We start from the raw sequence: 23,847 nt of genomic DNA, 5'->3' as shown, positions 1-23,847 counted from the left end.
GAATGCACTCAAAAGCAAGCTGAAAGGATTTCAAAAGGCCCATTTACTGAGAATCTACTCATGCAGACACCTAAATGGCTGCCTTTTTGCTGCATCCTGCCTCAAGAAAGGCACTAAGTTGCTTTCCTGTGACATAATCCACCTTTCATTTGACTGCAGCTGTGACTAAAGGCAGAAGTTCAGCATTCAGTTCTGCGGCCTATTTCAATATCAGCTTCTCTTTGTCCCTTGGGCAACATTTTCAGCAGAGCAGATGCAAGTAAGTAGGCTATTTCCATAATGGCCATGCACAATTAGTATTTTTTCTTTTGTCACTAATTTTGTTGTCCTAAAATACAGTAAGACTGTGGTAAGGAGTACAGTGATTTGCATTAAAGAGCTGTAGTCTTCACAATGATCACTAACTGGAGGTCACAGCTCACTGAATTTGGAGTCAAATTATTTTTTATCAAACATACTTATGTCTATTGTTTCTTTATTTATGCTTTATTAAGTTTAAAATAGCAAAGGTTTGGAAGATGTATTGCTGTTGTTAGCGTGCTAACACACTAAAAAAAAAAAAAGATGGTGAATGTGATAAAAATCAGTGCGGTCATTGTGAGGATGTTAGTGTACTGATGTTAGATTAGCCAGTCACAAAGCAACCAGCATGACTAAAGACTGGGTCGATTTAACTTTTGCTGTGAGCAAAAGTGTTTGCTGCAGAGATGAATGACTGAATAACTTTTGTGCATTTGTTAGAAATAAATTTGAAAGCAAGACATCAGTCATTGTGTTTGTCTTGTTATATTGTTGCTGCTCTTGGTTCAAATATGGTAGCTCCAAAATGTGATGCTTTTCAACCTTTACATGAATTAAATTTTAGCCATTGGCGGCAATATATTAATTTCAAAGAATATGCATACATCTAATGTCTACTAGCTTGACGAGAGCACAAAACTCAGCACTACAGCAGAGTTTTTGTGTGACAGCAGTGCTATGTTAATTTGCCCTTTTTTGAATGGCATAAAGTCCCTGTGGAGCTCTGCCATACATATTCCGGTGTAAAATGCTAATACAGTTATCAAATGGCACTCATTGTAATTGTTTGTGTGTTTCATAGGTTGCCACACCATCAGTGTATTCATAGTGTTTTGATTCCAATAGCTCAGGCATAGATTGGTAACTTTTTTCTATTTTGGCACATTTTCATGGTGAGTCATTACTTGGATACAGGCCACATGCTGACATGTGGAGAATTAAGGAAAATACAGCCGTTTGAACGTAAAAAAAAAAAAAAATCAACAAAGAACAACAAAATACACACATCAAATTACACAAAGATGCAGAACAGTACAGGGTGCCAGATTACCACCTGGCTGTTTGCAGATTTGCTATTAAAAGAGCAAAGTGTCCACAGAAACTGAAAGCAAAATGCTTTTAAAACGACACTAGTGTAGATTAATGGAAAACTTAAACTCAACAATCTTTTTTAAAAGCTCTGGTCTGCATGGGAAAACTATAAGACAATATAGGTGTGACGATACATGGTTGGCGGATAATTATTTTTTGTCAAACTCCACAGCCTTGAAACAATGTTAGAGCAGATATGGGCCCAGAGCAAAAATGGACAACCTCTGACCTTAAAACCAAGAGACTAGAAATCATAGGCATATTAAAAAAATAAACAAAACTATACAAAGATAGTGATAGTGTACAGTTAGAGGACAACAGCAGAGTACGTGAGTGTGTGTGCAAGCATGTGTGCTGCTGTTGTTTGGAAACCTTTCTAGGCCATAAACAATGTGATGGATGCTTGTGCCAGAGTGTGTTGACTGGACACAGCCTCCTATGTCTTGATTAATTGATGGGAGATACAGCAGTTTAAGCTCCCCTCGGCTTTCTGTGTACTCTCTCTCCACCTGCCTGCCTTGCCATGTGTGTGAAGTGCGGTAATGGTCCTATGCAGAAAAAGAGCAAGGACGGTACAAGCATTTGCAGGGGCAGATGACTCCTATTTTAGAGCTAGGGGTTTAGTATAGCATCACCAACAAGGTTGGGTTGAAGTGATAAATATTCTTTGTCCTTTTTTTTGTCCTCATTCTTCTTGTGTTGCTCTGTTTGTGGAGGATGTAGAAGTGTGAAATTGTTTGCCAAACTTAACATCATCTAATTAGCAAAAATACCTCCTAAAACTGACAGAATATTAGGAAATTTGTTGCTGTGAGGTTGGTCTGGAATATTTATGCCCTCTAGTGGTCAAGATTCAGTCAATTCAGCTTTAACAATTAATTCCAAACATAGTTTTGGGTGTGTTTTTTTCACCAGGTGAATTTCTGAGAACAAATTGCATGAAACTCCTGGATTAACCATGCTATCTAAGCCATTCATTTGGGTGTGAAACAAAAGGAAGTGCATAGAAAATGTGTGCACAGCTATGGGGAGCCCAAAACAATATGTATGCTGTTTGTCCTACTGGATTTCTAGCAATGCCACCACATCCCATTTAGATCCCAACAATTCACTTGTACCATGTTACGAATAGGAATGATGGACAAAACCCAAATGAAATAAAACCCAAGTTACTCTTAGCTGTACAGAGTGTATCTGGTGTCTTTCAGCTCACTGTTTTGGTTTTAAGGCCCCCAGCTTTACTGTTTTGCTTTGCACTCACTGCTCTCATCAACCTGGCTTCCAAAGTTATAGTACAACTGTACACCACCTTCTCAGCACCAAACAACACACAGACGTTAGCTGGGGAACATAGTGAGGCACTTAGCAGCTAACCAGCCAGATATCGTTTTATCAAATGGTTGGTGGAGACCAAACCAGAGCTAAATTAAGAGGGAATATTGGACTAATGGTTGTTGGGTGGAAGCATAACTCCAAAAGAATACTAATGTTTCTCTGCATGGGCTGGATATGTAAACATTCAACTGTTTGCTAACACATTCGCTGCAACTTTGCTTACAGTATGTCAAAGTTGTGCTAACAATCTGTTCTGCTGCCCCCTAGTAACAAAATAAATCTAACTATGGTGCTTTAATGGTGCATGCTGCATGTACATTTTACAGTGTATGTATATTTAACAGAATAAACACGTTTTTTTTTTCTCTTTCAGGACACAGTAAAAGCAATCTTGAACCTTACAGGCTCTAGATTAATGAACCAGTAAATTAATAACTGTGTGGATATGAAGACAAATCTCATGAAAATGCTGATTTGATGTTTTTTTTTTTTTTTTTGTAGCGTGTTTTCTTTTGTTGCGATCATTAAGTTGCAGAAGTTTTCTGGGGCCCACTTAGAGGCTCTAGAGTACCTTTCTAATGTTTCACATCTTTTCTGTTGAATTGTTGAAAACTAAACAGAACCTTCGCTTAGGTGATATTGCATTCATGCGCTCCCTCCCTCCCCCTCTCTCCCTCTGCATGCTCTCATCTCCTCCTGCAGGAATACAGCCTCTTCCTCCGCCGCTGCAGCCTGACTCTGACACAACCGGCATGTCTGCAAACTGAGAGCCAGAGAGAGGCACAATCCCTCCTATCAGAGGCACAACTTGTGTGTTCTTTCACCCCGCTGAAGGCGAAAAATAAAGGTGGTTGTAACACTGCGACGAGGCTTTTCTTTTTTTTTCTCCCCCCCGGAGAGGATAAAGACTTGGAGGAGGATCAAAACAAGGTAAACGATGTCCGAACAACCTTAGACAGAGATGCTGGTGTGCAGCTTTACTGTACGGGACAGGGGATGGAGATAGGTTCGTGCACTTGGTGAAAAATGCTGATGCTTGCTCACACAGCCTAATGTGCATATAACGCGCTGACTTCTGAAGACGGCATGTGCAGGGAACAGTGGGTGCAGAAATAAATTGAACACAGAGTACATATACTGTAGGCTACACTACTGTAACTGCGCCGAAATGCTGCATCGCACCAGGAGCAGCGACTTAATACTACAAGGGTTCATGTGAGGAGAAACTGATGCTGCTGCAGATGATGGTGAAGAGGAAGGGGAAGCAGGAAATGATTTAAAGACGCTCGGCTGGTGCAGAGTCGACTTTGGGCGAATGAAAATGACCCGCGGACGAAAAAGCGCTATAATGAGTGCAGCAAGTTGTCAGGAGATTTTTTTTTCTGCTTGGCTGTTCTGCAATGGCAGAGGGATGCTGTTAAAATGCAGCAAAATACCCGTGGGTTTATTAGGTCGTGAAAAGAATAAAAAAAAAAACAACAACAAAAAAAGAAAAAAAAAAAACGAAGTGTATTAAGGTCGCTATTAAGGAGCTTTTAGCTCGGTTTGGAGCTGTACTCCCACAGAAATATAGAAATATTACAAGGATGCCATAATATGTTTGATTACCATCAAATACTCTAAGGTCTGTAAACTCACAATTGAGCACCTCGGGAACAAGTACCAGCAGCAGTGTTATAGAAACATGGCAGTTAAAGTTATTATAAATTCACTATTGAGTGTCCTGACTCACTATAAACCCCAAGAGGGACACATCAGAATGATTATAGCAATAACATAAGGAATAAAATGTCATAATGCCTAAACTCACACATGAGAGCCATAGATGCACTGTGAGATATTGTAGGAAAGCAGAGCATCTTCAGAAAAAAAAAACCTCCCCATTGTATTCTTCTAACGCTCTTGCAGATTGAGTGAGGTAATGCTCTCAAAGGCTCTTGTACTAACGCAAACCATGTCTCCACTTGCTCATCTTTGACCCTGTCTTTGTTTGCCCCCTCACCCCCCTCCTGTTTTTAGTTTATTCTTGGTGTCATTTCCATGAGGACACATCACAGACAGTCAGGCAGCGTCAGCATAAATCCACTCAAGATGGAGTGTGGTTGTGAATCGAGGGCGCAGGTGCCTCGACAAAACTCAGGACACGGTGTGGCACTGGAGGGTAAAGCCATCTCAACCCAGTTTAGTCACCTTTCTTTTGTTCCTTGGAATAAAGCTGATCACATTTTGTGGGTGTTTAAGACATACATTTGTACTACTCAGGAAGTAGAATTAAAGTTCTCTAACGTTTACGAAGATATTGGGAATACTGTAAAAATATGCTTTTTTTTGTCTTGTGGTTCTGTGCCAAACAAGAATCTCCGTGTGACGGTTGTTTCGTGTCCAAATTGAGCCACATCATCATCATCATCATCATCCTCCTCCCCCATCCCATCAAACTCTTGCATATGAAACCCGCTGGAGTGAAACTGCGTGTCCTAACAGTGGTATTCATACAGTCACAGCTTGTGTATTCTGTCCCCTGGCTGCAGGTCTGTCCCTGATAACGTGACCAGTGAAGGAAGAGAACACAGAACTGCTTCATCATGAATTTTGTAATGAAAGCTGCGCTGGGAGGTGAGTAGTCTGCTCGGCTGGAGGTTGATTTAACAGCACTGCAGTGTAAAGGATTTAAAGGGATGTTTAGCAGCAGTGGCAGCAGTACTGTTCTAGTTCTGGCCTGGTAGTTACGGGGGACACTGGGAAGCGATAATCCATCCTGCACCAGACTACTAATTTCAGATGTTAGCTACACATTCCCTCTTTCTTTATCTCTGCATCCATCTTAAAAATATCTCAGGGCAGGATGCGACTTGACGTCCTGTTGGCCAAGTCTTTGAAAACGCCACGATCAGGATTATAGAAACCTGTTCATGGTTTGTTGCTCCACATTTCTGCTTTTGCAGAAAAGGTGTCTGAATAACCAGTGATTCCCTACAAGTAGGAGGACTGCTGCAGATGAAATAGAACAGCAGCACCAGTACACATACTAATAATTCTCCTGTCAGTTGAAAACCTTGTATCTCTAAAATGTCACCTTCTCAGGACAGCAGCAGCCTTATTTCTAGGTTGATCTTTATGCATTTTTGAGCTTGTAGGCACGAGGAAGGCTGGCCCAATCCTTAAAATGTTCTGATAAAACTATTAACCAAAAAAACAGTTCTTTTTTTTAAGCAAACTGCTGGCAACATTTGAGGCAAGAGAGATAGTGACGGGCTATTTTGCCAAGAACTATGACTAATATTTTTTTCATGAGACTTTTGTCCTTTAAAGCCTTCAGGTATTATCCTTTAGAATATTATCTTAGCTATTATTTGCCCCCTAATTAGTCCTCATTATAGCCCTGTAATTCATCCTCCTTGTCAGCTGTAGCTTCAAGGGGAAAGGCAGGAAAGTGGCACCAGTAGTTATACTGTAGCAGCTCCGCACACACATACTGGTCAGTGGTGCCCATGATGCTGAGCTGTTGTTGTCCAGGTTATAGAGGTGTTGGGTGGTTACAGTTGGGATGTGGAGCTGAAGCAGAGCCTCATTGGAATGCAGGGGATGCAAGCGCTGCCTCGTTCTGCATAGCTGCTGTGGCTCGTGTCCGCGCCATGAATTCTTAAATCAACTGCAATGCATTGGATGCAGGCTTTACTACGCTGAAATCAGTCTGCACTCTGCCTGCGGACTTTGGGAATGCATTTGACAGTGTGGGTGTTTGCTTGCGTTTGTGTGTCCGTACTATGCCTGTGCTGGAGAGATGTTTTATAGATACTCTATAGGACAGTGTGTGTGTGTGTGTGTGTGTGTATCTCCAGGCAAGATAAATTATGGAGCCTGCACAGGCCTGCTTTAGAGTATAGATATTTGTGTACGTGGAAAAGGTTGAGAGAGTGAAAAAAACATCCAAGTTTGGTAATGCACAGGTATCTGTGTCTAATAATCGATTAAAATGTCTTTCGGGGTGATCATTCTGCTGTCAATGCATTTCTGCATTCGTTAAAGGAATCCTTTGGTTCTGGTCCAGATTTACTGACTGGGACACAGTGACCTCTTTCCACAGAAATGTCCACAAAACTGCTGACTGCTGTGTTGATCACTAAAACTCCCTGTGGGGGCAAAAAAAAAAAAAAAAAAAAAAAATCAGATAATGAAACAAACCAATTAGCCAGCTAATCAATCAGCTAAGCTATCACTCCAAGTGCCAGAGGCTGTCAATCAATACATCAATGTTGGTGAAATATTCCTTAATCAATTAAGCTGCATTATTGGGAATCTCTATGCTGCATAAAGTCCCAGGTTTGATTCCAGGCGAGGACAACTGTTATATGTCACCCTCCTTTGTCCCTTCTCACGTTTCCTGTGTGTCTTCACTGTCAACTATCAAATAATGGCAAAAAAACAAGATTAACACGTTCCCCTGTGTCTAACTAACAAAGAGAATTACCACCATTTTTATTAGCCACACCAACAGCGTGGGTCAGCGTGGCAATGTTGATCAATCAGTCCACCACTTTGTATCTATATATCTTCACATGTATCTATGTATCTTTATATCTCAAAAACTACCTAATGGATTGCCATGAAATTGCCCACAGACATTCAAGACTTTGCCTCTAGCTCCACCATGAGGTTGACATTTGTTGTTTTGAGTAAAATATCTCACCAACTATTGGACAGATCCCTAGGAAATTTGGTTCAGACATGCATGTTCCCCTCATGACAGATTATAATAACCCTCATCTTTTCACCAGTGCTGTCATCAGGTCAAAATTTCAGTTGGTCCAGCAAATTGGTTTATGACCAAATACCTACAAAACCAATGACCATACCATCAGCCTCAGCTGTACTTTTTCTTTAAGTGCTAATAGACAGGTTTCCATTTTACAAACAGCTGCATTGTGGTAGAAAACAACGTTTCCACAATGTCATAACAGCTTACATATGGATATTTTCATTGTTAATAAAGCAGCTTTCTGGAAGCCTGTGAAATTGCTGTTTAGAGGTGAATTTGTATGTGACGAAAAAATGTGACGAAGTGAGAAACGACAGCTATAGCAGTGATTGTGCTAAATCAAGCTATACACAAAATTAGCTCCACAGGTAGAGAGAAATGACCTGTGTGTGTCTAAAAACGTTACAGCACAGGTTTAACGTAAGCATAAAAAAAGATTGTCAACATTGTCATGCTGTTTGCTGCCGCACAATTTAAGAGTATACCATCACGCTCATGTATGAAAATCCTGCTTTTTCCTCAAAATATAACAAACACAGCAAACACGCGTCCTAGAGATGAGTGCAGTGTAAACAGGCAGGCAGAGCTCCTGATGAACTGTGTCAATACAGGATTTAATCATCATTATTGATCAGCCACAGGATCTCAGGACTCAAAAGAGAATCTGCATGCCTCTTAAAATTATAAGCACAACATCGTGACATATTTTTGATCCAAAGCCTTCACTTTGGTCCCCTGTCAGCTGTCAGTGATTCCCAAAGTGAAACTCTAAACATGTCAAACACAGTCTTAGCAATATTCATTAAACAGGCTTAAACACACGGTAACAATGTGAGCTGTCTGACCTTAAAACATTTATTCCTGCAGTTTCAGTGCAAAACCATCCACCGCTAACAGGTAATTCTACACTCTGACATAACAAGCAGGTTTCCTTCTTGAGATAATGGACATTTTCCTCTCATTACTTCTGCAGTTTGCGCAGTTTAAGTCACAAAAACAACTTTTTGTGTCGATCTCCTCAGAAACTCTCATTTTGGGTTCTGCCCAGTAACGGTGCACACATCTCACTGATGAGGTCGCTCAGAAACCCGTCTGTTGGCAACTATTAACATGTTAACATTAACATCTTAATAACTAAGATGGTGAACACGGTGAACATTATACTAGCTAAAGATAAGCATGTTAGTATTGTCACTGTGAGCGTGCTAACAAGCTGACATTAGCATTTAGTCCTGTTTGGGTGTGGACTTCTGTCACTAAGTGTTTTGCTGAGTATGAAAGGTGATGAGCGTCTGGATGAGAGTCTCTGTAAAAGCGACAATGCTGCCAATGCATTAACTGATCCTCCAAGGCTTCTCTGGTTGCAGATAAAAACAGAGCGATGTTTAACTGTGATGACTCAGCATCTAATCCGGAGCTATACATCTGCCGTCGGGATGTTTGTTGGATGTACTTTTCCTCAGTGACAATTTTAGCAAGTGTTCCTGCATAGTTTTCTGTAAAGTTACAGTGCATGGCATCCAGTGTTTTTGCATTGTCATGACACCAGAACAAAGTAACTTGCAGGTACCCAAAAAAGCTGCAGCACTTTTTTTTATTATGAATATAATATGTAATACAATAATGTTTTCATTATTAATACAATAGAAAAGTGGGAAGGGTTGAAATTGGTTTTATATGTTATTTAGCTGTTAAAGATAAAAGTGGCCCTTAATGTGAGATTATTTTGTCTTATATTGATCCAAAGACCAAGAATAAACTACTAAACTACTATCACTAATATTATAATACTGTTTTCCCATAGTGTGAGAATGTTTCTGGACAAAAGGAATAAAGGTGCATCTCACTGTCTTCATTAACAATTCAACTTTAAGCTTTAAAAAAAGGCGCAGTAGGCTATATCTCTCTAATTGGCCTTTTGTAAAACAATTCTACCCAGCCCACAAAACAGAGTACTGCTGATGCAACGAATACCTCTTTTATGTAACCATTAACTAATATTGAACGATGTTAACTTGTAGGTGAAGCAGGTTTGAAATTAAAAACATTCCTGTACCTCTAGCTCCATAGGCTACAGTTTGTAGATTAAGTTTATTATCAGTCATTAACTGTTGTTATTTGGGAGCCATGAAACAAGCCCTCACTCAACTTTAAATTCAGGAATCACAGTGGTTTCCTTGTGCATTGATTGATCTTGCACCTGAGTGGTTCAGTGCTGACTCAGCACTTCTTAACTCCTAGTTAATTTGAGGCAAGTTTGACAAAATAGGGGGCTGTAAAGTGAGGTAGGCATTAGTCCCAAGGTAAGAAGCTCAGGCACCAGTCAGACCTTAACTATATCAGTAGAAAAGTCAGTGGTGCAGCCTCTAAATCAATGTCAAAATTTAATTACCAAATTAACAAACATTTAGCTTTTGTCTCATTTTGCCTGATTAACTAATGTGTGGTTTGCCAAAGTGGGAAATCAGTCTGCTACAGGAACAAAGAGGGTCTGGCACTCCTGAGCTATTCTTACATTTTGCACATCCTAACCACAGTAAATCACTGATTTGAATTCGACAATAATTTGTAATGTTTAGCATTCTAATAAAAGGAGCTATCCTTTTATTAAGCCATGTTTAGAGGATTTATTTGTTGAGTTTTTCCTTATCAATGTCAAGGGTCTATCCTTAGACCCTTGATATTGATAAGGTACAGACATGGATACCTAGGTGTGTTGTGCTTAACAAAGCAGTTCTTATTTTGGACATCTAAATGAAGATGCAGACATGAATAGGATCACTGACTCATCTTTTCTCTGAGCCAGAAGTGGTAAAATGAAAATATGCTCTCTGGATAAGACACTTTATGACTTCTTAGAACAGCGTATTGTGTTGGTGAAACTTAAAATAGCTCATGACAGTGAATGGCTTAGTCCTGACTAGAGCTTTGTGACAGACTCAAACGAAAAACAAAACATATTTAACTTTTAATGCTTTTGGAGGCTACACTGACAGTGGAAGTTCCCAGTACAAACTCAATGTTTTTTGTTTTGTTTTTGTTTTTATTATTATTTTGCAAAACGGTGCAAAAATGGTGTGCTTGTAAAAGGTATTTTTGAAACTTTGTCAACTTGCAAAGGCTAAAAGACAGAAGTAGAGAAGACCTCACAATGCTCAATGTCATGCATTATTTCTTGATAACTGCTTGTTCTGGTTTACATACAGAATTAGCAAAGCAGCTAATGTTACTTTCTGTGATATTGAAAGGCTGCTGAACCCAGAGCGTAGCTGTTGAGCCCTGTTTTTGAGAAATTAAAGGACAAGGCTAACAATGTTCCATATTTTTCTTATTGTCAACAAATACCAAAAACAACAAGGAAGTGTTCCTACTAACAGTTGCACTGGGTGACATGGTCCTTCGTGACAATGAACATGGACACTGTGGTTTATTCTGAGTCAGTCCCACATTGTCCTGCTGCTGTCAATACTCACTGGGACACAAAATGTGTATTAATCCTCCAACAAATACTATTTACACATGAGAAACATCTGCTACACTACCCCGCTGTTTTAGGAAATTAAAAACAAAACAAACACAAGACAAAAGCAAATCAAAATACGAAACTATATATTTTATATGTAGTAAATATAAGTAAATATAAGTAAAAGTAAAATGAGCAAGTAAAATAATTTTAACAAGGCTACCGTAACATTTTTTGTTCTCTCTTGCATGTAACTACCACAGCTCCCATGTTTTAACATAACTGCACTGTTTGAGGTGAAATAAAGAAAGAAGACACCTTGAGATGTTCCTCCTTCACCTCAACTCCTCGAAGTACAGATAATCCCATTTATCAGGACTCTAATGTGATTGACTGAAGGAATCAGGTCTTCATTGCTTGACTGGGTTATCGCTGACACATGCACACACAAACAAACACACTTCCCCATCTTCTTGTGTGCTACTCCAGCAAATCAAATTCAGTTCATCAAATTGACCTTGAGCTTGAGTGCACAGTCTGCACGTGCATTTGACAGTATGCCCAGATTCCATAAATAACAAATTCAACCATCGAAGTCACGAACGGCGAGAGAGAGGCTGACAGACAGCAAGACATGGAGAGGAAAGGCTATTTGTATTAGAACATGTTGTGAAAGTTTTCTTTTAAACATATACTAAGAGGAAATTTACACTACACATAGCAAAAGGTTAGAAAGTTACCAAAACCTTTTCTGATTCTCTGATCATCCAGTCATCCTATGTGGATCACATGTCATAGAACCTGAGAATAATCAGGATCAAAGTGTTGTACTGATGGACAAGCCTGCTTTGTTTACATCCATGTTTACTTGCTTGTAGTCTTCTTCTTTCCTGCCTTTGTTGGAGCATTGCTGTGTGCTACAATGTTAACACCGCCAACTGTATCTCATTGTCCATGTGCTTGAGATCCACTTGTAAAACCACTGCTCTAATGCATTGGGTCAAAATCTTCATAGGGTACCTTCAAACCCGGCCACTAGGAGATTAAAAAAAATACCTAGACTAGATTAAATGACTTATTAACATGAACATTTTTCTTGCATTTGAATGAAGTAGGTGTCACATTCAAATGCCTACCAGGCGACTAGCCTGTAGCCTGCAGCAGTAGTCTCTAGTTAAAGTTTGAACATTGCAAAGATAGAAAGTGGCAGACTGGTCAGGTTATAATGCTCCTCTTGACTATCTGTGTCGAACGCAAACACATCACTATCACCCTCTCCAGTCAGAAAAATGAGCTGAAGACGTGCAGCCCACTCAAAAAAACTGGCATCTAGACAGGAGTATTGTAGACCTCATCACAGCAATGACATGTGTTGCTGGCTGCTGGATTGACAACTGTCATATTCACTCCATAATGCATATTAGACTGATGGGAGAGCCAGAGACACAGGAAGCTCTCTCCTCTTGAGTATTCTGTGGACAGCTGAGACACACTGTAACCCACTGCTGAGGTGTCAGCCAGTCCTGAGCCGCAAAAAGACAGGTTGGCAATCTGCAAAGCGATCTGGACAGCAGAATCTGTCAAAAATAGGGCTGTCCTGATGGACATTGTATGTCACAGTGCTGACATTCTGACCACATGTCAGCAAGTTTATCGTGGAGCTGCTGTGGTGAACCCCAAACTTTTATGGTGGAAACTGGGGTTGGTCATTTTTATTGTAGGTGTTCTCCATGTCAGTGGTAAAATCAAACCACTTGGTACTTAAATTCTCAGGTCAAGTGGTGGTTGTGTTGTGTTGAAACTGCTGAGAAATTGTCTGACTAAATTAAAAAGAAACTCTAGCACAACAGCCTTTCAATATAAAAGAAATTACATTGCTCCCAAACAACCTATATTTCTTGAACTGCAGCTCAAGAGGACAATTTACATTGTGCAGCGCTGTTCCACCTGAGGAAAATTTAAGCTGATTCAAAGCACAGCTGCCGCCAATTAGAGAATAAAGAAGTAGTGGAACAACACTGATCACACTTTCTCCTCCTTTTCTACCAGTTTTTCCCCTGCCACGTTTTTTTTTTTTTTTCTGCTGTGAAATAAGCTGTGTTGATACAATGGTTTCTGTCCTGAAGGCCAAACCTAGATCTTTAAACTCATCCTCTTTCTCACCACACTTTGGATTTAGAGGGGGATTTGCCTGAGAACCTTCAGTGGGAAAAGAGCAGATAAGTACTGTTTATCTGATGCTGTCAAAAGTTCAAGCACTGGGAGAGTTAGCTAAGGTTAGTCTTCTTTCCCGCTTTGCCGCAAGACTTTGGATTTAATAAAGATTTAGCAAAGACTTTCTTTCTTTCAGAAGGAAAAGCATTAGATCGATGGCACCTTTTATCTAAAAAGAGAAGAAATTTCCATTTATTGAGGAAAGAATTATAATATAACTTTACCTCTGTTGGCAAATTTAGAATGCGATTGCTGCCACGTGAAACTGTCTTAAAACGATGAATTTGGCAGGTGGTCAAAAAGGCCTGGAATCTGTTGATTTTATATTGGATATGATCTCTGTGTTTCGTTTATTCACAGGCATTGTCGTGTACGGGATGAGTAGTAGACTTACTGAACTCAGCCTTGCATTGCCATTTTAATTAGCCTATAAGTCAAATCCCATACAAACGTGTAAAAACGTTCATAGATAATAAACTGGCATTTGCCAAGTGCCTCTTTGTACTAATGTTGACTCATCTATCGTAATGTGGATTATACAAAAAACATAAAAGGAGGCTAAAGGCCAACCTGTCAGATTTCCATTACAAGCTTTTATTAGTTTATATATTGAATGTCGTTCCAACAACTACAACAGCCTAATACAGTGTGCAAGGCTAAAGTGTGAAGACACTTTAATCAAAAACGCTCAAACATAGCTCGATACAGCTTATGTGATGCCTGAGAGCTTAATAGAATTATTCTGCTTTAAAAGGACACTGCTGTATCGCTCACAAAGTAGGAGCCGGGATCGTAGCTCAATATAACTCAAGGCTTTGTCTCCCAGGATCCTCTTTTTTACATTTGAACAAAGACGATCCCAATAAGCTAATAAGATTTTGTGAAACCAGACCAAGTTTGTTTTGGCTTGGCTCAGTGTAAAAGAGGTACTGGAGGGCTTTTTCTAGGCCGCGCATGGTGAAAAAAAAAAAAATTAAAATCATTTGACAATGAGGCTTAGCTAGTTGTGAGTCATTGCTCCATTTACAGGATTCAATAGCAGTGTTTACATGGGCTCTATTGATAGAGATAATTCAGGCACTGGGCTCATGAGCTGATCCTGAATCCTGCTTGCAGTATGTCAGATAATCTCTTACTCTCTGTGAAATCTGGATGAATCAGGGATATTCAAAATTGGTGTTACAATGAATAGTTTACCTGTTTCTCTGCGGCAAACACTCATTCTTAATTGGTCCAATTTTAAATCATTGGCGATTGCCAGTATCATCGAATGACAGGAAATAATCTTGGATCCAAGCTGTTTCCTAGCAACGCAATTAAGATACAGTAGTCCAGTAGCATCTATACAGTGTGTATATATACGGAGGCAGGGTGGCTGGTGATTAAAGTTGCATATAATCTGTCCACAATAGCGTAAGATATAAACCATTATGTAGAAAACAGTTTGAATGTAAATGTTAGCATTAATGCAAAGTCACACCAGATATTTTCCATACATAATACGCATCCACATGCTTATATGTGGATGAGTATATGTGTACGAGTACATTCAAACACATGAAGCACAATTGCACAACCACACAACTCACACGTGCGTGCCCAAAATGGAACTAATCAGTTATTTATACCCACATGTGCATATAGGGACACTTGCTGTATATGCACTTTAGCCCTATTAGCTCTCCCTCTCTTTCTCACTGTCCTCTCTCACACATACACACACACACTTTCATGAAACAAAGATAATGCGTCATGGTTGGACAGATATTGCGATGTCAGCTTCTCAGTGCCGTTTGTCAAACGTCGATACCTCAGTTTACTTTGGATTTCTCACTTTCTCTCTCTGTCACTTTCAGTTACATCTAAGTGCCTCATTAGTGTGACTGATCGATTGTTGTTCTGTTGTTGTAGCTTTTTTTTTTTTTTTTTTTTGAATTCACTTTCCATCTTTGCTGCTGGAGTATAATTTCAACCTCACTGCTGTGGTGTGCACTGCAGTTCCCAGAGAGCACCTATTTAAGTTTCTGTAGTTTGACTTTGTTCATCACTTGGATGTAAAGTTTTTAAAAGTGACAGACATTTTTGGAAACACTCTTTCTTTGTTGCCGAGATTGAGATGGAAAGATCAATACCACTCTTGTGTCTGTAGTGTTGTGTCTAAAGTTATAATCAGGAGATGTTAGCTTAGCTTAGCATAAAGACTGGAAATAGGGGGAGGAGCTGGTCTGGCTCTGTCTAAAGGTACTGAAATCAATGTAACCAGAAGTCAAAGTGCCCAATCAAGAAACAGGTGTCTGGTCCAAAACCGCCATTAAACCACAGCATGTTGTTTTTACACTTCAGTTTTTATATTCATTATATAAGTGCTAATTTGAGGTCTTTAGAGGTGCTGATAGGACGATTTTGTTAACTTTGGACAGAGCCAGACTAGCTCCTCCCCCTATTTCCAGTCTTGTTTCCAGCCTTCTGCAGTTTTCAGGTTCATATTTATCAACAGACATGAAAGTGAAAGTGGTATAAATGTTTTCATCTAATTTTCAGCAAGAAAAGCAATAAACATATTTCTCAAAATGTCAAACTATTTCTCAAAAGATTTGTACGAATGGGTGCTGAACACCTCTCATATAGATAAAAAAGGTGTTTCTGCTTCTCCTTCAGGTCTCTTGTAGAACTTAAAAAGATTAAGATCATTTGAGGGAAAGAAAATGCATTAGTCACAAGTGTATAAATTGAAAAACATCCAAATTAAGCTGTATAAATGCCCCCCCATCCCCCATTCTTTCTACAGACTGCAGTTTCTCTGATGTTTATTTCCTTTTTACACCCTCTCATTCTCCTTCATTGCTCTTGCACTCATCTCTTTACACTTCATCCTTTCTTCTCCTCCATCTCTCCTCTCTTTTATCTGTCTGCATTTTGCTGCAGTTCACTTTTATTATGCTGATGAGTCAAAATATTAACGATACCGGGGGCATCTGCAGACCGAAGGAGTACTCTGTCTTTCTTCCTTGGTTGCTTGCTCTCTCTCCTCAGACGCCCCTTGTCTGCCTCCCGCTCCTCCTCCCCCTCATCCTTCCCCTCCCTTCCATTTTTCTCCTTTTCCATCACTCTTTCCTTTACACCTTATTTCTTCTCCCCCTTCTTTTCCCCTCCCTCCTCTTTGTCACGTTTCCCTCGCCGCTCCCTCCCTTTTTCCCTCCTCTCCGTCTTTTCAGCTGTCACACTCTCTCCCCCTTTCTCTCTGGTCCCACAGAAACTGCTGGGTAATCCCACTAACTGGAACAGCTCAGCTAATTGGACTCAATAGTTTCTGACAGATTCTCTCCCTCTCCTCATGCTAGCCTTGTTTTCCTAAATATGTCTTGTTTTTTTTGCACTATACAGACTGCTTATCTCCCTTGTCCTCTTCTTTTCTTTTTTCCTCCTCCTCACAGTTCATCTGCTCCAGTCTTTGCCCAAATCCTTCAGACCACTGGCTTTTCTCTTCATCTTTTCCCTTTTCCATTGATGCTCGGTGACAGCAGCATTCTCACTCAGCATTTCTCTGTCTTGTCATCACAAGACATTATTTTATAGGATGTATACTTCCTGTAGGGACAAAGAGAAGGTTTGCATAAGACATCTTTTTGTATCGTATTGATTATACAGAAAGTATCTGTCAATCTCTTCTATCTGTGTGATTCTCAGTGTAACAGAAATATTGTGGAAACAAAACAGATTGCTTTATCTATTGTTTGATCCCAAACATCAGGTCTGTAGCTACAATTGAAGACACCAAGGTCATATCTTCAGTCTTTTTGGAAATTTGGGGATTTAAATGAGAAGGAGTTTGCATTCTATAAACACAAGTTGTAAGTGGAGATTATAGTCTGATAATAGACTTGTTATTCTTAGAGGCGACTACTTTTAGGACAAAAGAAACTGAAATAAAGTGACTTTCTCCATCAAAATTATATTCCTAAAATTGTGGACAGTTCTTGTGGACAGCACACAGATCTTCAAACAGGGAGACAAACTTTAAGTAAATATATATAAACAGTTAAATAAATATATAAAACATGGAAAAGTAAAATATTGTGAACAATTTACACTTTTTTCCCCAGACAGGTGGGGTTGTCCGGCATTGGGAAATTTGGACACATGACAGTAAGAGTTTCTATAACCCTGATTTTAGAGACCATTACTATTCAGGTATGAATAAGAGGAGCAGCTACAGGCCACTTTTTTCCTTTTTCCTCACCATGCTGGCATTTTACTGGCATGGGTAACGTCTCTGATCAGACTGTGAACAAGATGGAGACACCATCCATCAACAACTGCTTAGTCAGATATTTGTCTTTAACACCAAAGGCAGTATTTATTTGACTGGTGACATCAGCAAAAAAAGAAGACAAAAAAAAAAACACAAAACAAAACAGCAGGAACACAGTAAATGTTAAATGTCCTGCAAAAACATTTAAATCTAACTCACTAAAAAAAATAATAAAAACAAAAACAATATATAACATTTGTTTCTACTTGAGTTTGAGAAAGTAGTAATTCAATAAAACAAAGAACAATAGGTTAAATAAATAAGAACAAAGAAGATACATACAGAAATGACAGTGACAACTGATATATTAAGTAAAATCAGTGTATATGGACTATAGCAATGTTCAGCAACAACATACAAAGTAGCAGCTGATTATAACCTGACTCAGTATTTGTGACCGTTTGGAATATGTGCATAATGAAAAGAGTGACGCAGGTCATCCTGGAATAACCCTAAAAGCTTTTCCACCCCGGCAAAAATACAGTCCTGTGAAAAATAAGGAACCTTATAATGACTTTGGAAAGGAAATGGACAAAGTTACTCAACTTGACATCAAACAAAAATAAAATAACAGCTATTAGCAGTTTTTATCCTTGACTTTTCTTAAGAATATTCTTAAGACTCCATCTGAGGTTTGTAACTTCACCTGTCTCTATATTTGTCAGTACCATGAGACCATTTACCTGCTTGTCATGTACCTGTCTGACTGTCTTACAGACTAATTTGGTAGTTTGACATCTCAATCCTAGAGGCCTGCTAGAGCTGTCATTGTGTCTCATGTCTCTATTTCCTTTCGCTCCCTCTCCCTCTCTCTCTCCTTTTCTCAGGAGGACCTCCTGATGTGGGCAAGATGCTGGGAGGGGAGGAGAAGGAGGAGGACCCTGATGCAGCGAAGAAAGAGGAGGAGAGACAGGAGGCGCTGAGGCAGCAGGAGGAGGAGAGGAAGGCCAAATATGCCAAGATGGAGGCTGAGAGGGAACAGATGAGGCAAGGCATCAGGGATAAGGTATAATAACAACAACAGACAATAGGCTCTCCAACTAATTTAGTTAACAGTTAACAATGAATGCTCACAGAAATATGAAAATGAAATGGAGGGAAAAAAAACAAGCACATCACATACAGTCAGTTCTTGTTACTACTTATATTGTTAAAATTTTGTCACATCCATGTTTGGTTTGATTTTGGATGCTGTCTTGTCTTTTGATGTTAATGCAGCTTCTAAAGGCTTCACATCTTGGCTTCATGACAGCAAAACTCTTCTTATGACAGACCTGTGTCTTAAATTAGACTATTATCACACTATGTTTGCTTTTATGTTATTTTTATCCTTTTCCAATGTTATGAAATAGATCAATGGAGGATCAGGAAGGAACTGCACAGAGCTGAGAGAAGTAGAAAACAGTAGATGAACAAAATGAGGATCTACGATTAAAAAAAAAAAAAAAAAAGTCCACACAATTCTTAGACAGAAATGGGTTGACTTAGAAATGGAAACTGCATGCCATGATGATCTCTTGATCACTGAAATTCAGTGCTTTAGGTACAACTGTAAACCAGGGTGCACTGTTCAACAACATTGTCCAGGCTTAAACACTTTTTTGCATATTTATACATTGTCTTTCTGTCTTAAAGACAATATCTAGTAATGATTTTAGCATTCTGCGTCAGTATTAAGCGTATGTTTTTTCTCCACTTTGAGTTCTGCTACTGTTAGCGTTAGTTCACGTTCAGACAGGGTTTGTTCTTCCCTTCACAAATGTCAGGCTGTGGGGGGCGACTGTGAGGGTAATGGCTGTGGTGTAACCACTTCACTGTAGAGACAGTGTGAAAGACAGGCAATCTGTGGGTCGGGCAAGTCCGAGGGGAATACTGTGAATCAACGCGATGAAAAGCAGCACTCCTCCCCTGGCTCCTCACATCCTTGATTCTCCTTAGGTTCTCCCAGAGGAGAACAGAGAGTGAGGAACAACTCCCAAAGTGCTCGTTACTGAAAGGTTTCTGTCAGCTTCTTCCACAGCTCTGTCCCATTGTGCCAGATACTGCGAGAAATTTCCATGTTATAGCCGAAGTCTGTGACTTTCCGCATGTTTAAACCACGGTGTGGGAGACGACAGAGCAAATGGGACACTTAATGACACTGAAATGCTTGAAAAATTCTGCCTGTGGTAATGGGGAATGAAGTTTCCCTCTTTTCAATGTAGCTTTAGTGGGAAAAAAATGCCAAAGCTGCTGTGCCTTTGTCAAATACATACCACTGATGTTTGACTTGCACTGTCAGTGTCTGAACACTGAAAATGTCCTCTGTTGATAGACACAGACAGGGACAAGACAAAGGGAAAGAAAAAGATAACGGGTTAGGAAAAGGCTCCATGGATGGGTGAAGTTCAGTGTTCAGTAGGATGGATGAGTAGCAGTACAGGCGCATTATGACACGTTCATCAGATTTATCATAATTATGAGTTTCCTTCTTATAAATAGTGTCTGCATCATCATATGAGTCATAACTGGGAAACCTGTTTGAAAGACTTGGCACTTAAAAATACTAGACTGCCTGTTTACCTTGCAAATAACATCACCTAAAATCTGTCCTTCACTATAGTTAAACCTAAATTTAACTGATATTTTGTTATATCGTTAATGCACAGTATTTTTAACCTTACATTAGCACACACACACACACACCAATCTGTATTACATCCTATGCTTATGATGATACGTCATGGCAGAGCTGCTGATTCAGCACGAGTTGGTGTCAAGCTTTTCAAGGCATTAATAGATGTTTTTGACAGAACAACTCAGCAGCTTGGACACATGACGCACTTGGAGCTAGGAATTAACAAAAGGAGAAAGAAATTGCAGAAATATCTACAGCAACTGCATTTAGAAATTATGGTTTGTGTTATCACAGTTTTAACCATCATACTTAATAGAAAAGTGAGACAGGAGCAGATCTTCATATCATTCATGTATGCAGGCATTTTTGTTCAGCTTTACACTGGAATCAATTAATGGTTGTATCAACCATGCATTGGCCAAGCAGGCAGAGTTTCTGTTGGCTCCTCACACACATGAATGGGATAAAATGATTTAATCAAAGCAGGTGTCACTGGACTAAATGGTTAAAATTCTACCTTAGACTCATTGTAGATGGTTTTTGACGCTCAGAAAAAGGTATCCACCATTTTAAAGCTGCTACTTTCCAAAGACTGAATGGAAAAAATGCTTTCTGGGTTTTTCTCTGAGTGTCATGTGATGATCCTGAAAGTTGCAATACCTAGAGTGGCCACTGCAGAAAACCACCTCACAGCTCAGCACCGTTCCTGGGGCTCTAATCAATCAAACTAGGTTTCATAACATGACTGTGGTGTCCAGCAATTAGTAATTTTCTTTACTTGCATGTTATTTGAATCTTTCCCTCTTCTATTTTCCCAATATTTCTATTTCTACTTTTGACAATCAGTATGGCTTGAAAAAGCGCGAGGAGGCTGAGGCTGAGGCAGCAGCCGCCGTGGAGGAGCCTGCAGCCGGAAGCTTGACCCGACCCAAGAAGGCCGTGCCGGCCGGCTGTGGTGACGAGGAGGAAGAGGAAAGCATCATGGACACAGTGATGAAATACCTGCCAGGCCCACTGCAAGACATGTTGAAGAAATAGGTTGGCTAGCTAGCTAATGCTAACATTATCTAGCTTAGTTCATAGGCTACGTTCACAAAGTTGGCTTCAATCAGGTTTTTTTTTTTTTTTTTTTTTTTACTAGCCACATGTAAGCGCGTAAAATGAAGTTAAAATACGGTGTGGTCTTTAGGTGTTCGGACAAATCAGAGTTTCATGGTGGGGAAATGAATAAGATGTGAACCAACAGTGTGAACTGTAGCCATTAGACTAAGCTGGGCTGATCCAACGGCCAGGTGAACGTTGGCTTGTCTGATGTTAACGTTAGCTATGTTACACTTAAGAAGCTAACAGCCAGGAGAGGGGCTAAAGACACAAAGTTAGATGGTTTAGCCTTCTAGTCTGTGAAGTTTTAAACTCCCTTTTTCTCTCCTCTGTGGTAGCTGCAGAGCTCTCTCGCAGCACTGAAAAATAATCTCCTTGTCCACTACGCTGTTCACTCAATTTGTACATAAAGAAATGACTACATGAGAAGCCTCAAGGTGGGCAAACAATCATAAAATATTATGTGAAATTACTATATTAACTGCGTGTCTGTCTCTAAAATTTAAAAAAAAAAAAGTGATCACTTGATAAGCCATATTTTAAAAAGGAAATTTAAAGACTATTGTTGTGTGCTCCTAAAGCTACTGTTTTGTGTTCGACCATGTCTGAAATTTATGTAAAACTTTTTGCACACAGTGTTACACATTCTCTGTAAAACCTATTGTCGATTTACCCAACACTCCTACAGTGCCCAACATCGAAGTGTAATAACATTCATGTAGCGTAGTGTTTAAAAAATGTTTCTATTCCCCTGTTCAGTGCGTGTCCTTCTTATGTCTTGCATGCCATTTGTCTGGACCAGTCCGTTGTGTGAATATGTACAAACTCACCTCCCTGCCCCTTTTATCCCCTTCTTTATCATGCAAAAAAATATTAAGGCAATAACTCCTAAGTTTGAGTGTGTTTTCACTACCGTGTCGATATAGCCGTTAATAATATCAGTAATAAAAAAAATTATATGTATGCATTCAGGAAATTTAATATACAGGTTTGCAGGGTTTTCTTTTTTTGTTGATTCTTTGTTTTGATGAAGAATGACCGTGTAGCCGCTCATACAACAGCCAAACCTTAACCTTTCAGCCATAAAACCAGAACTTACAGTATATATACTATTACTATCAGGATCTACTGCGTGGGAGAGAATGCTGAAACTGTATGAATCAATAAAAATATGTGTCAAAGATTTTTAAGCTACAATAAGCAGCATTAACTATTAAAGTGGACTACAAGTCTGGATTTTGGATCATGTCAAGATTCCTGAGAAAGAGACCACTTTCAATCGGTACACTACAAACACACACACATACACGGTGAAGTGAATACAAAGTGTTTTAAAAGATGGTATGATGAGATGCTTGTCTCATTTCTAGTTATTGTTGTAGAGGTGACAATGAGTCGCTGCGGGTGACGTGGAATGCCATGAGCAATAAAGGATTATCATGTATATTTCTGCCTGAGATTCAATAAAAACTTAAAACCTTGTTCACAGACATTAAAAATGTGTTATCCTCTTTTCTCTGTGGTGTGCGGTTGGATTCAAAAAGACCCTGAATAAGACAGGTGAAAAAAAAAAAAGCCAACAAGCTCCATCCATTAATCTTGCTCTTATGTGTAAATTCAGGCCTGTGTGAAAAAGAGTTCATGAGTGCCTCAAGTCTGCTATAGGCCTTTTTCACAAATGAATAAGTAAGACATTTGACAGTAGGAGAAGCAGAGATGTAAGTGTTTAGCTAATTCTGTTTCAGAGTCCTAGCATAGTGTACTTGAATAGAACAGTGCCAACATTAATGTTAACGCCTGTGATTTTCCTACTATGAAGTACAAATATCTGCTGTGTGAAAGGCCTATGGTAAAGAACACTGTCTTATTAAAAAGCGCTGAATTACACTCTCAAATTATTCAGAGATCCTAAGACATTAGTAATTTGAGTAACGTTTTTTGTGACAAGGATGGAAAAAAGAACAGGTACAACTAAACAATCTATAAATAAAGTTAAATTGCTGCAGTGCATCAAGTCATAAATTACAAAATACTTTATACTTTATTGTTTCATATCTTGGCTTTCATTTTAATCATACCTACAGTAATATCCTGGTCCTACAGATAAAAAGGTTTTGTGTGACAAACCCAGTCTAAACATTGACTACAGAGACATGTGCAACCTGAACATGAGTAAATTTAAAAGTAAATTTAAAAAAAATGAACTCATTAAGAGACTTTGCACTGCAGTGTCATGAAACCTCACAGTGTCCAGTGTGACACACAAAATTGAACTACTGCTGTCCCTTCAGACACATACAGTTTAAAAACTCTGCCACCTCTGCATACCTTCACACAGTAGATGAGCTGACACAGCAGTTCTTCACTGGGAACAAGAATATTGTGAGCAGAGAACTCTGTACACTGAAAAATAAACAGAAGAGAACCATCATTAAAAGAAAATAAAACAAAATATTACAAGTGTAGTGCTATTCTTGGTCTGATGAGGACAATATGTGGTAGTGACACATGGACAATCCAACCAAGATGATGTGGTGTATTTCTTCCATTTAGCCACTGAGTGTCACTGTTGTCATTAAATGGGAGAACACCACACCTCACATATTCAGGTAAAAATGTCCAACCAAATGTAAATAAAGTTTAAGCACAAGGAC

At 39.3% G+C, this 23,847-nt stretch overlaps 1 protein-coding gene across 1 annotated transcript; it reads left to right on the top strand.

Annotated features, from left to right (window-relative positions):
* Nucleotides 1-3,480: 3,480 nt before the first annotated feature.
* cplx2l (complexin 2, like) lies at nt 3,481-22,639 on the top strand. The gene is made up of 4 exons (XM_041035987.1): nt 3,481-3,657; nt 5,259-5,343; nt 18,303-18,481; nt 20,939-22,639. Exons 2-4 carry the CDS (start codon nt 5,313-5,315, stop codon nt 21,128-21,130), a joined length of 402 nt encoding a protein of 133 aa, XP_040891921.1. The 5' UTR covers nt 3,481-3,657; nt 5,259-5,312; the 3' UTR covers nt 21,131-22,639.
* Nucleotides 22,640-23,847: the final 1,208 nt, after the last annotated feature.

The sequence above is a fragment of the Toxotes jaculatrix genome, chromosome 4, assembly GCF_017976425.1.
Source record: "Toxotes jaculatrix isolate fToxJac2 chromosome 4, fToxJac2.pri, whole genome shotgun sequence".
Taxonomy (NCBI): domain Eukaryota; kingdom Metazoa; phylum Chordata; class Actinopteri; family Toxotidae; genus Toxotes; species Toxotes jaculatrix.
This window is presented reverse-complemented; position numbering and strand designations above follow the sequence as displayed.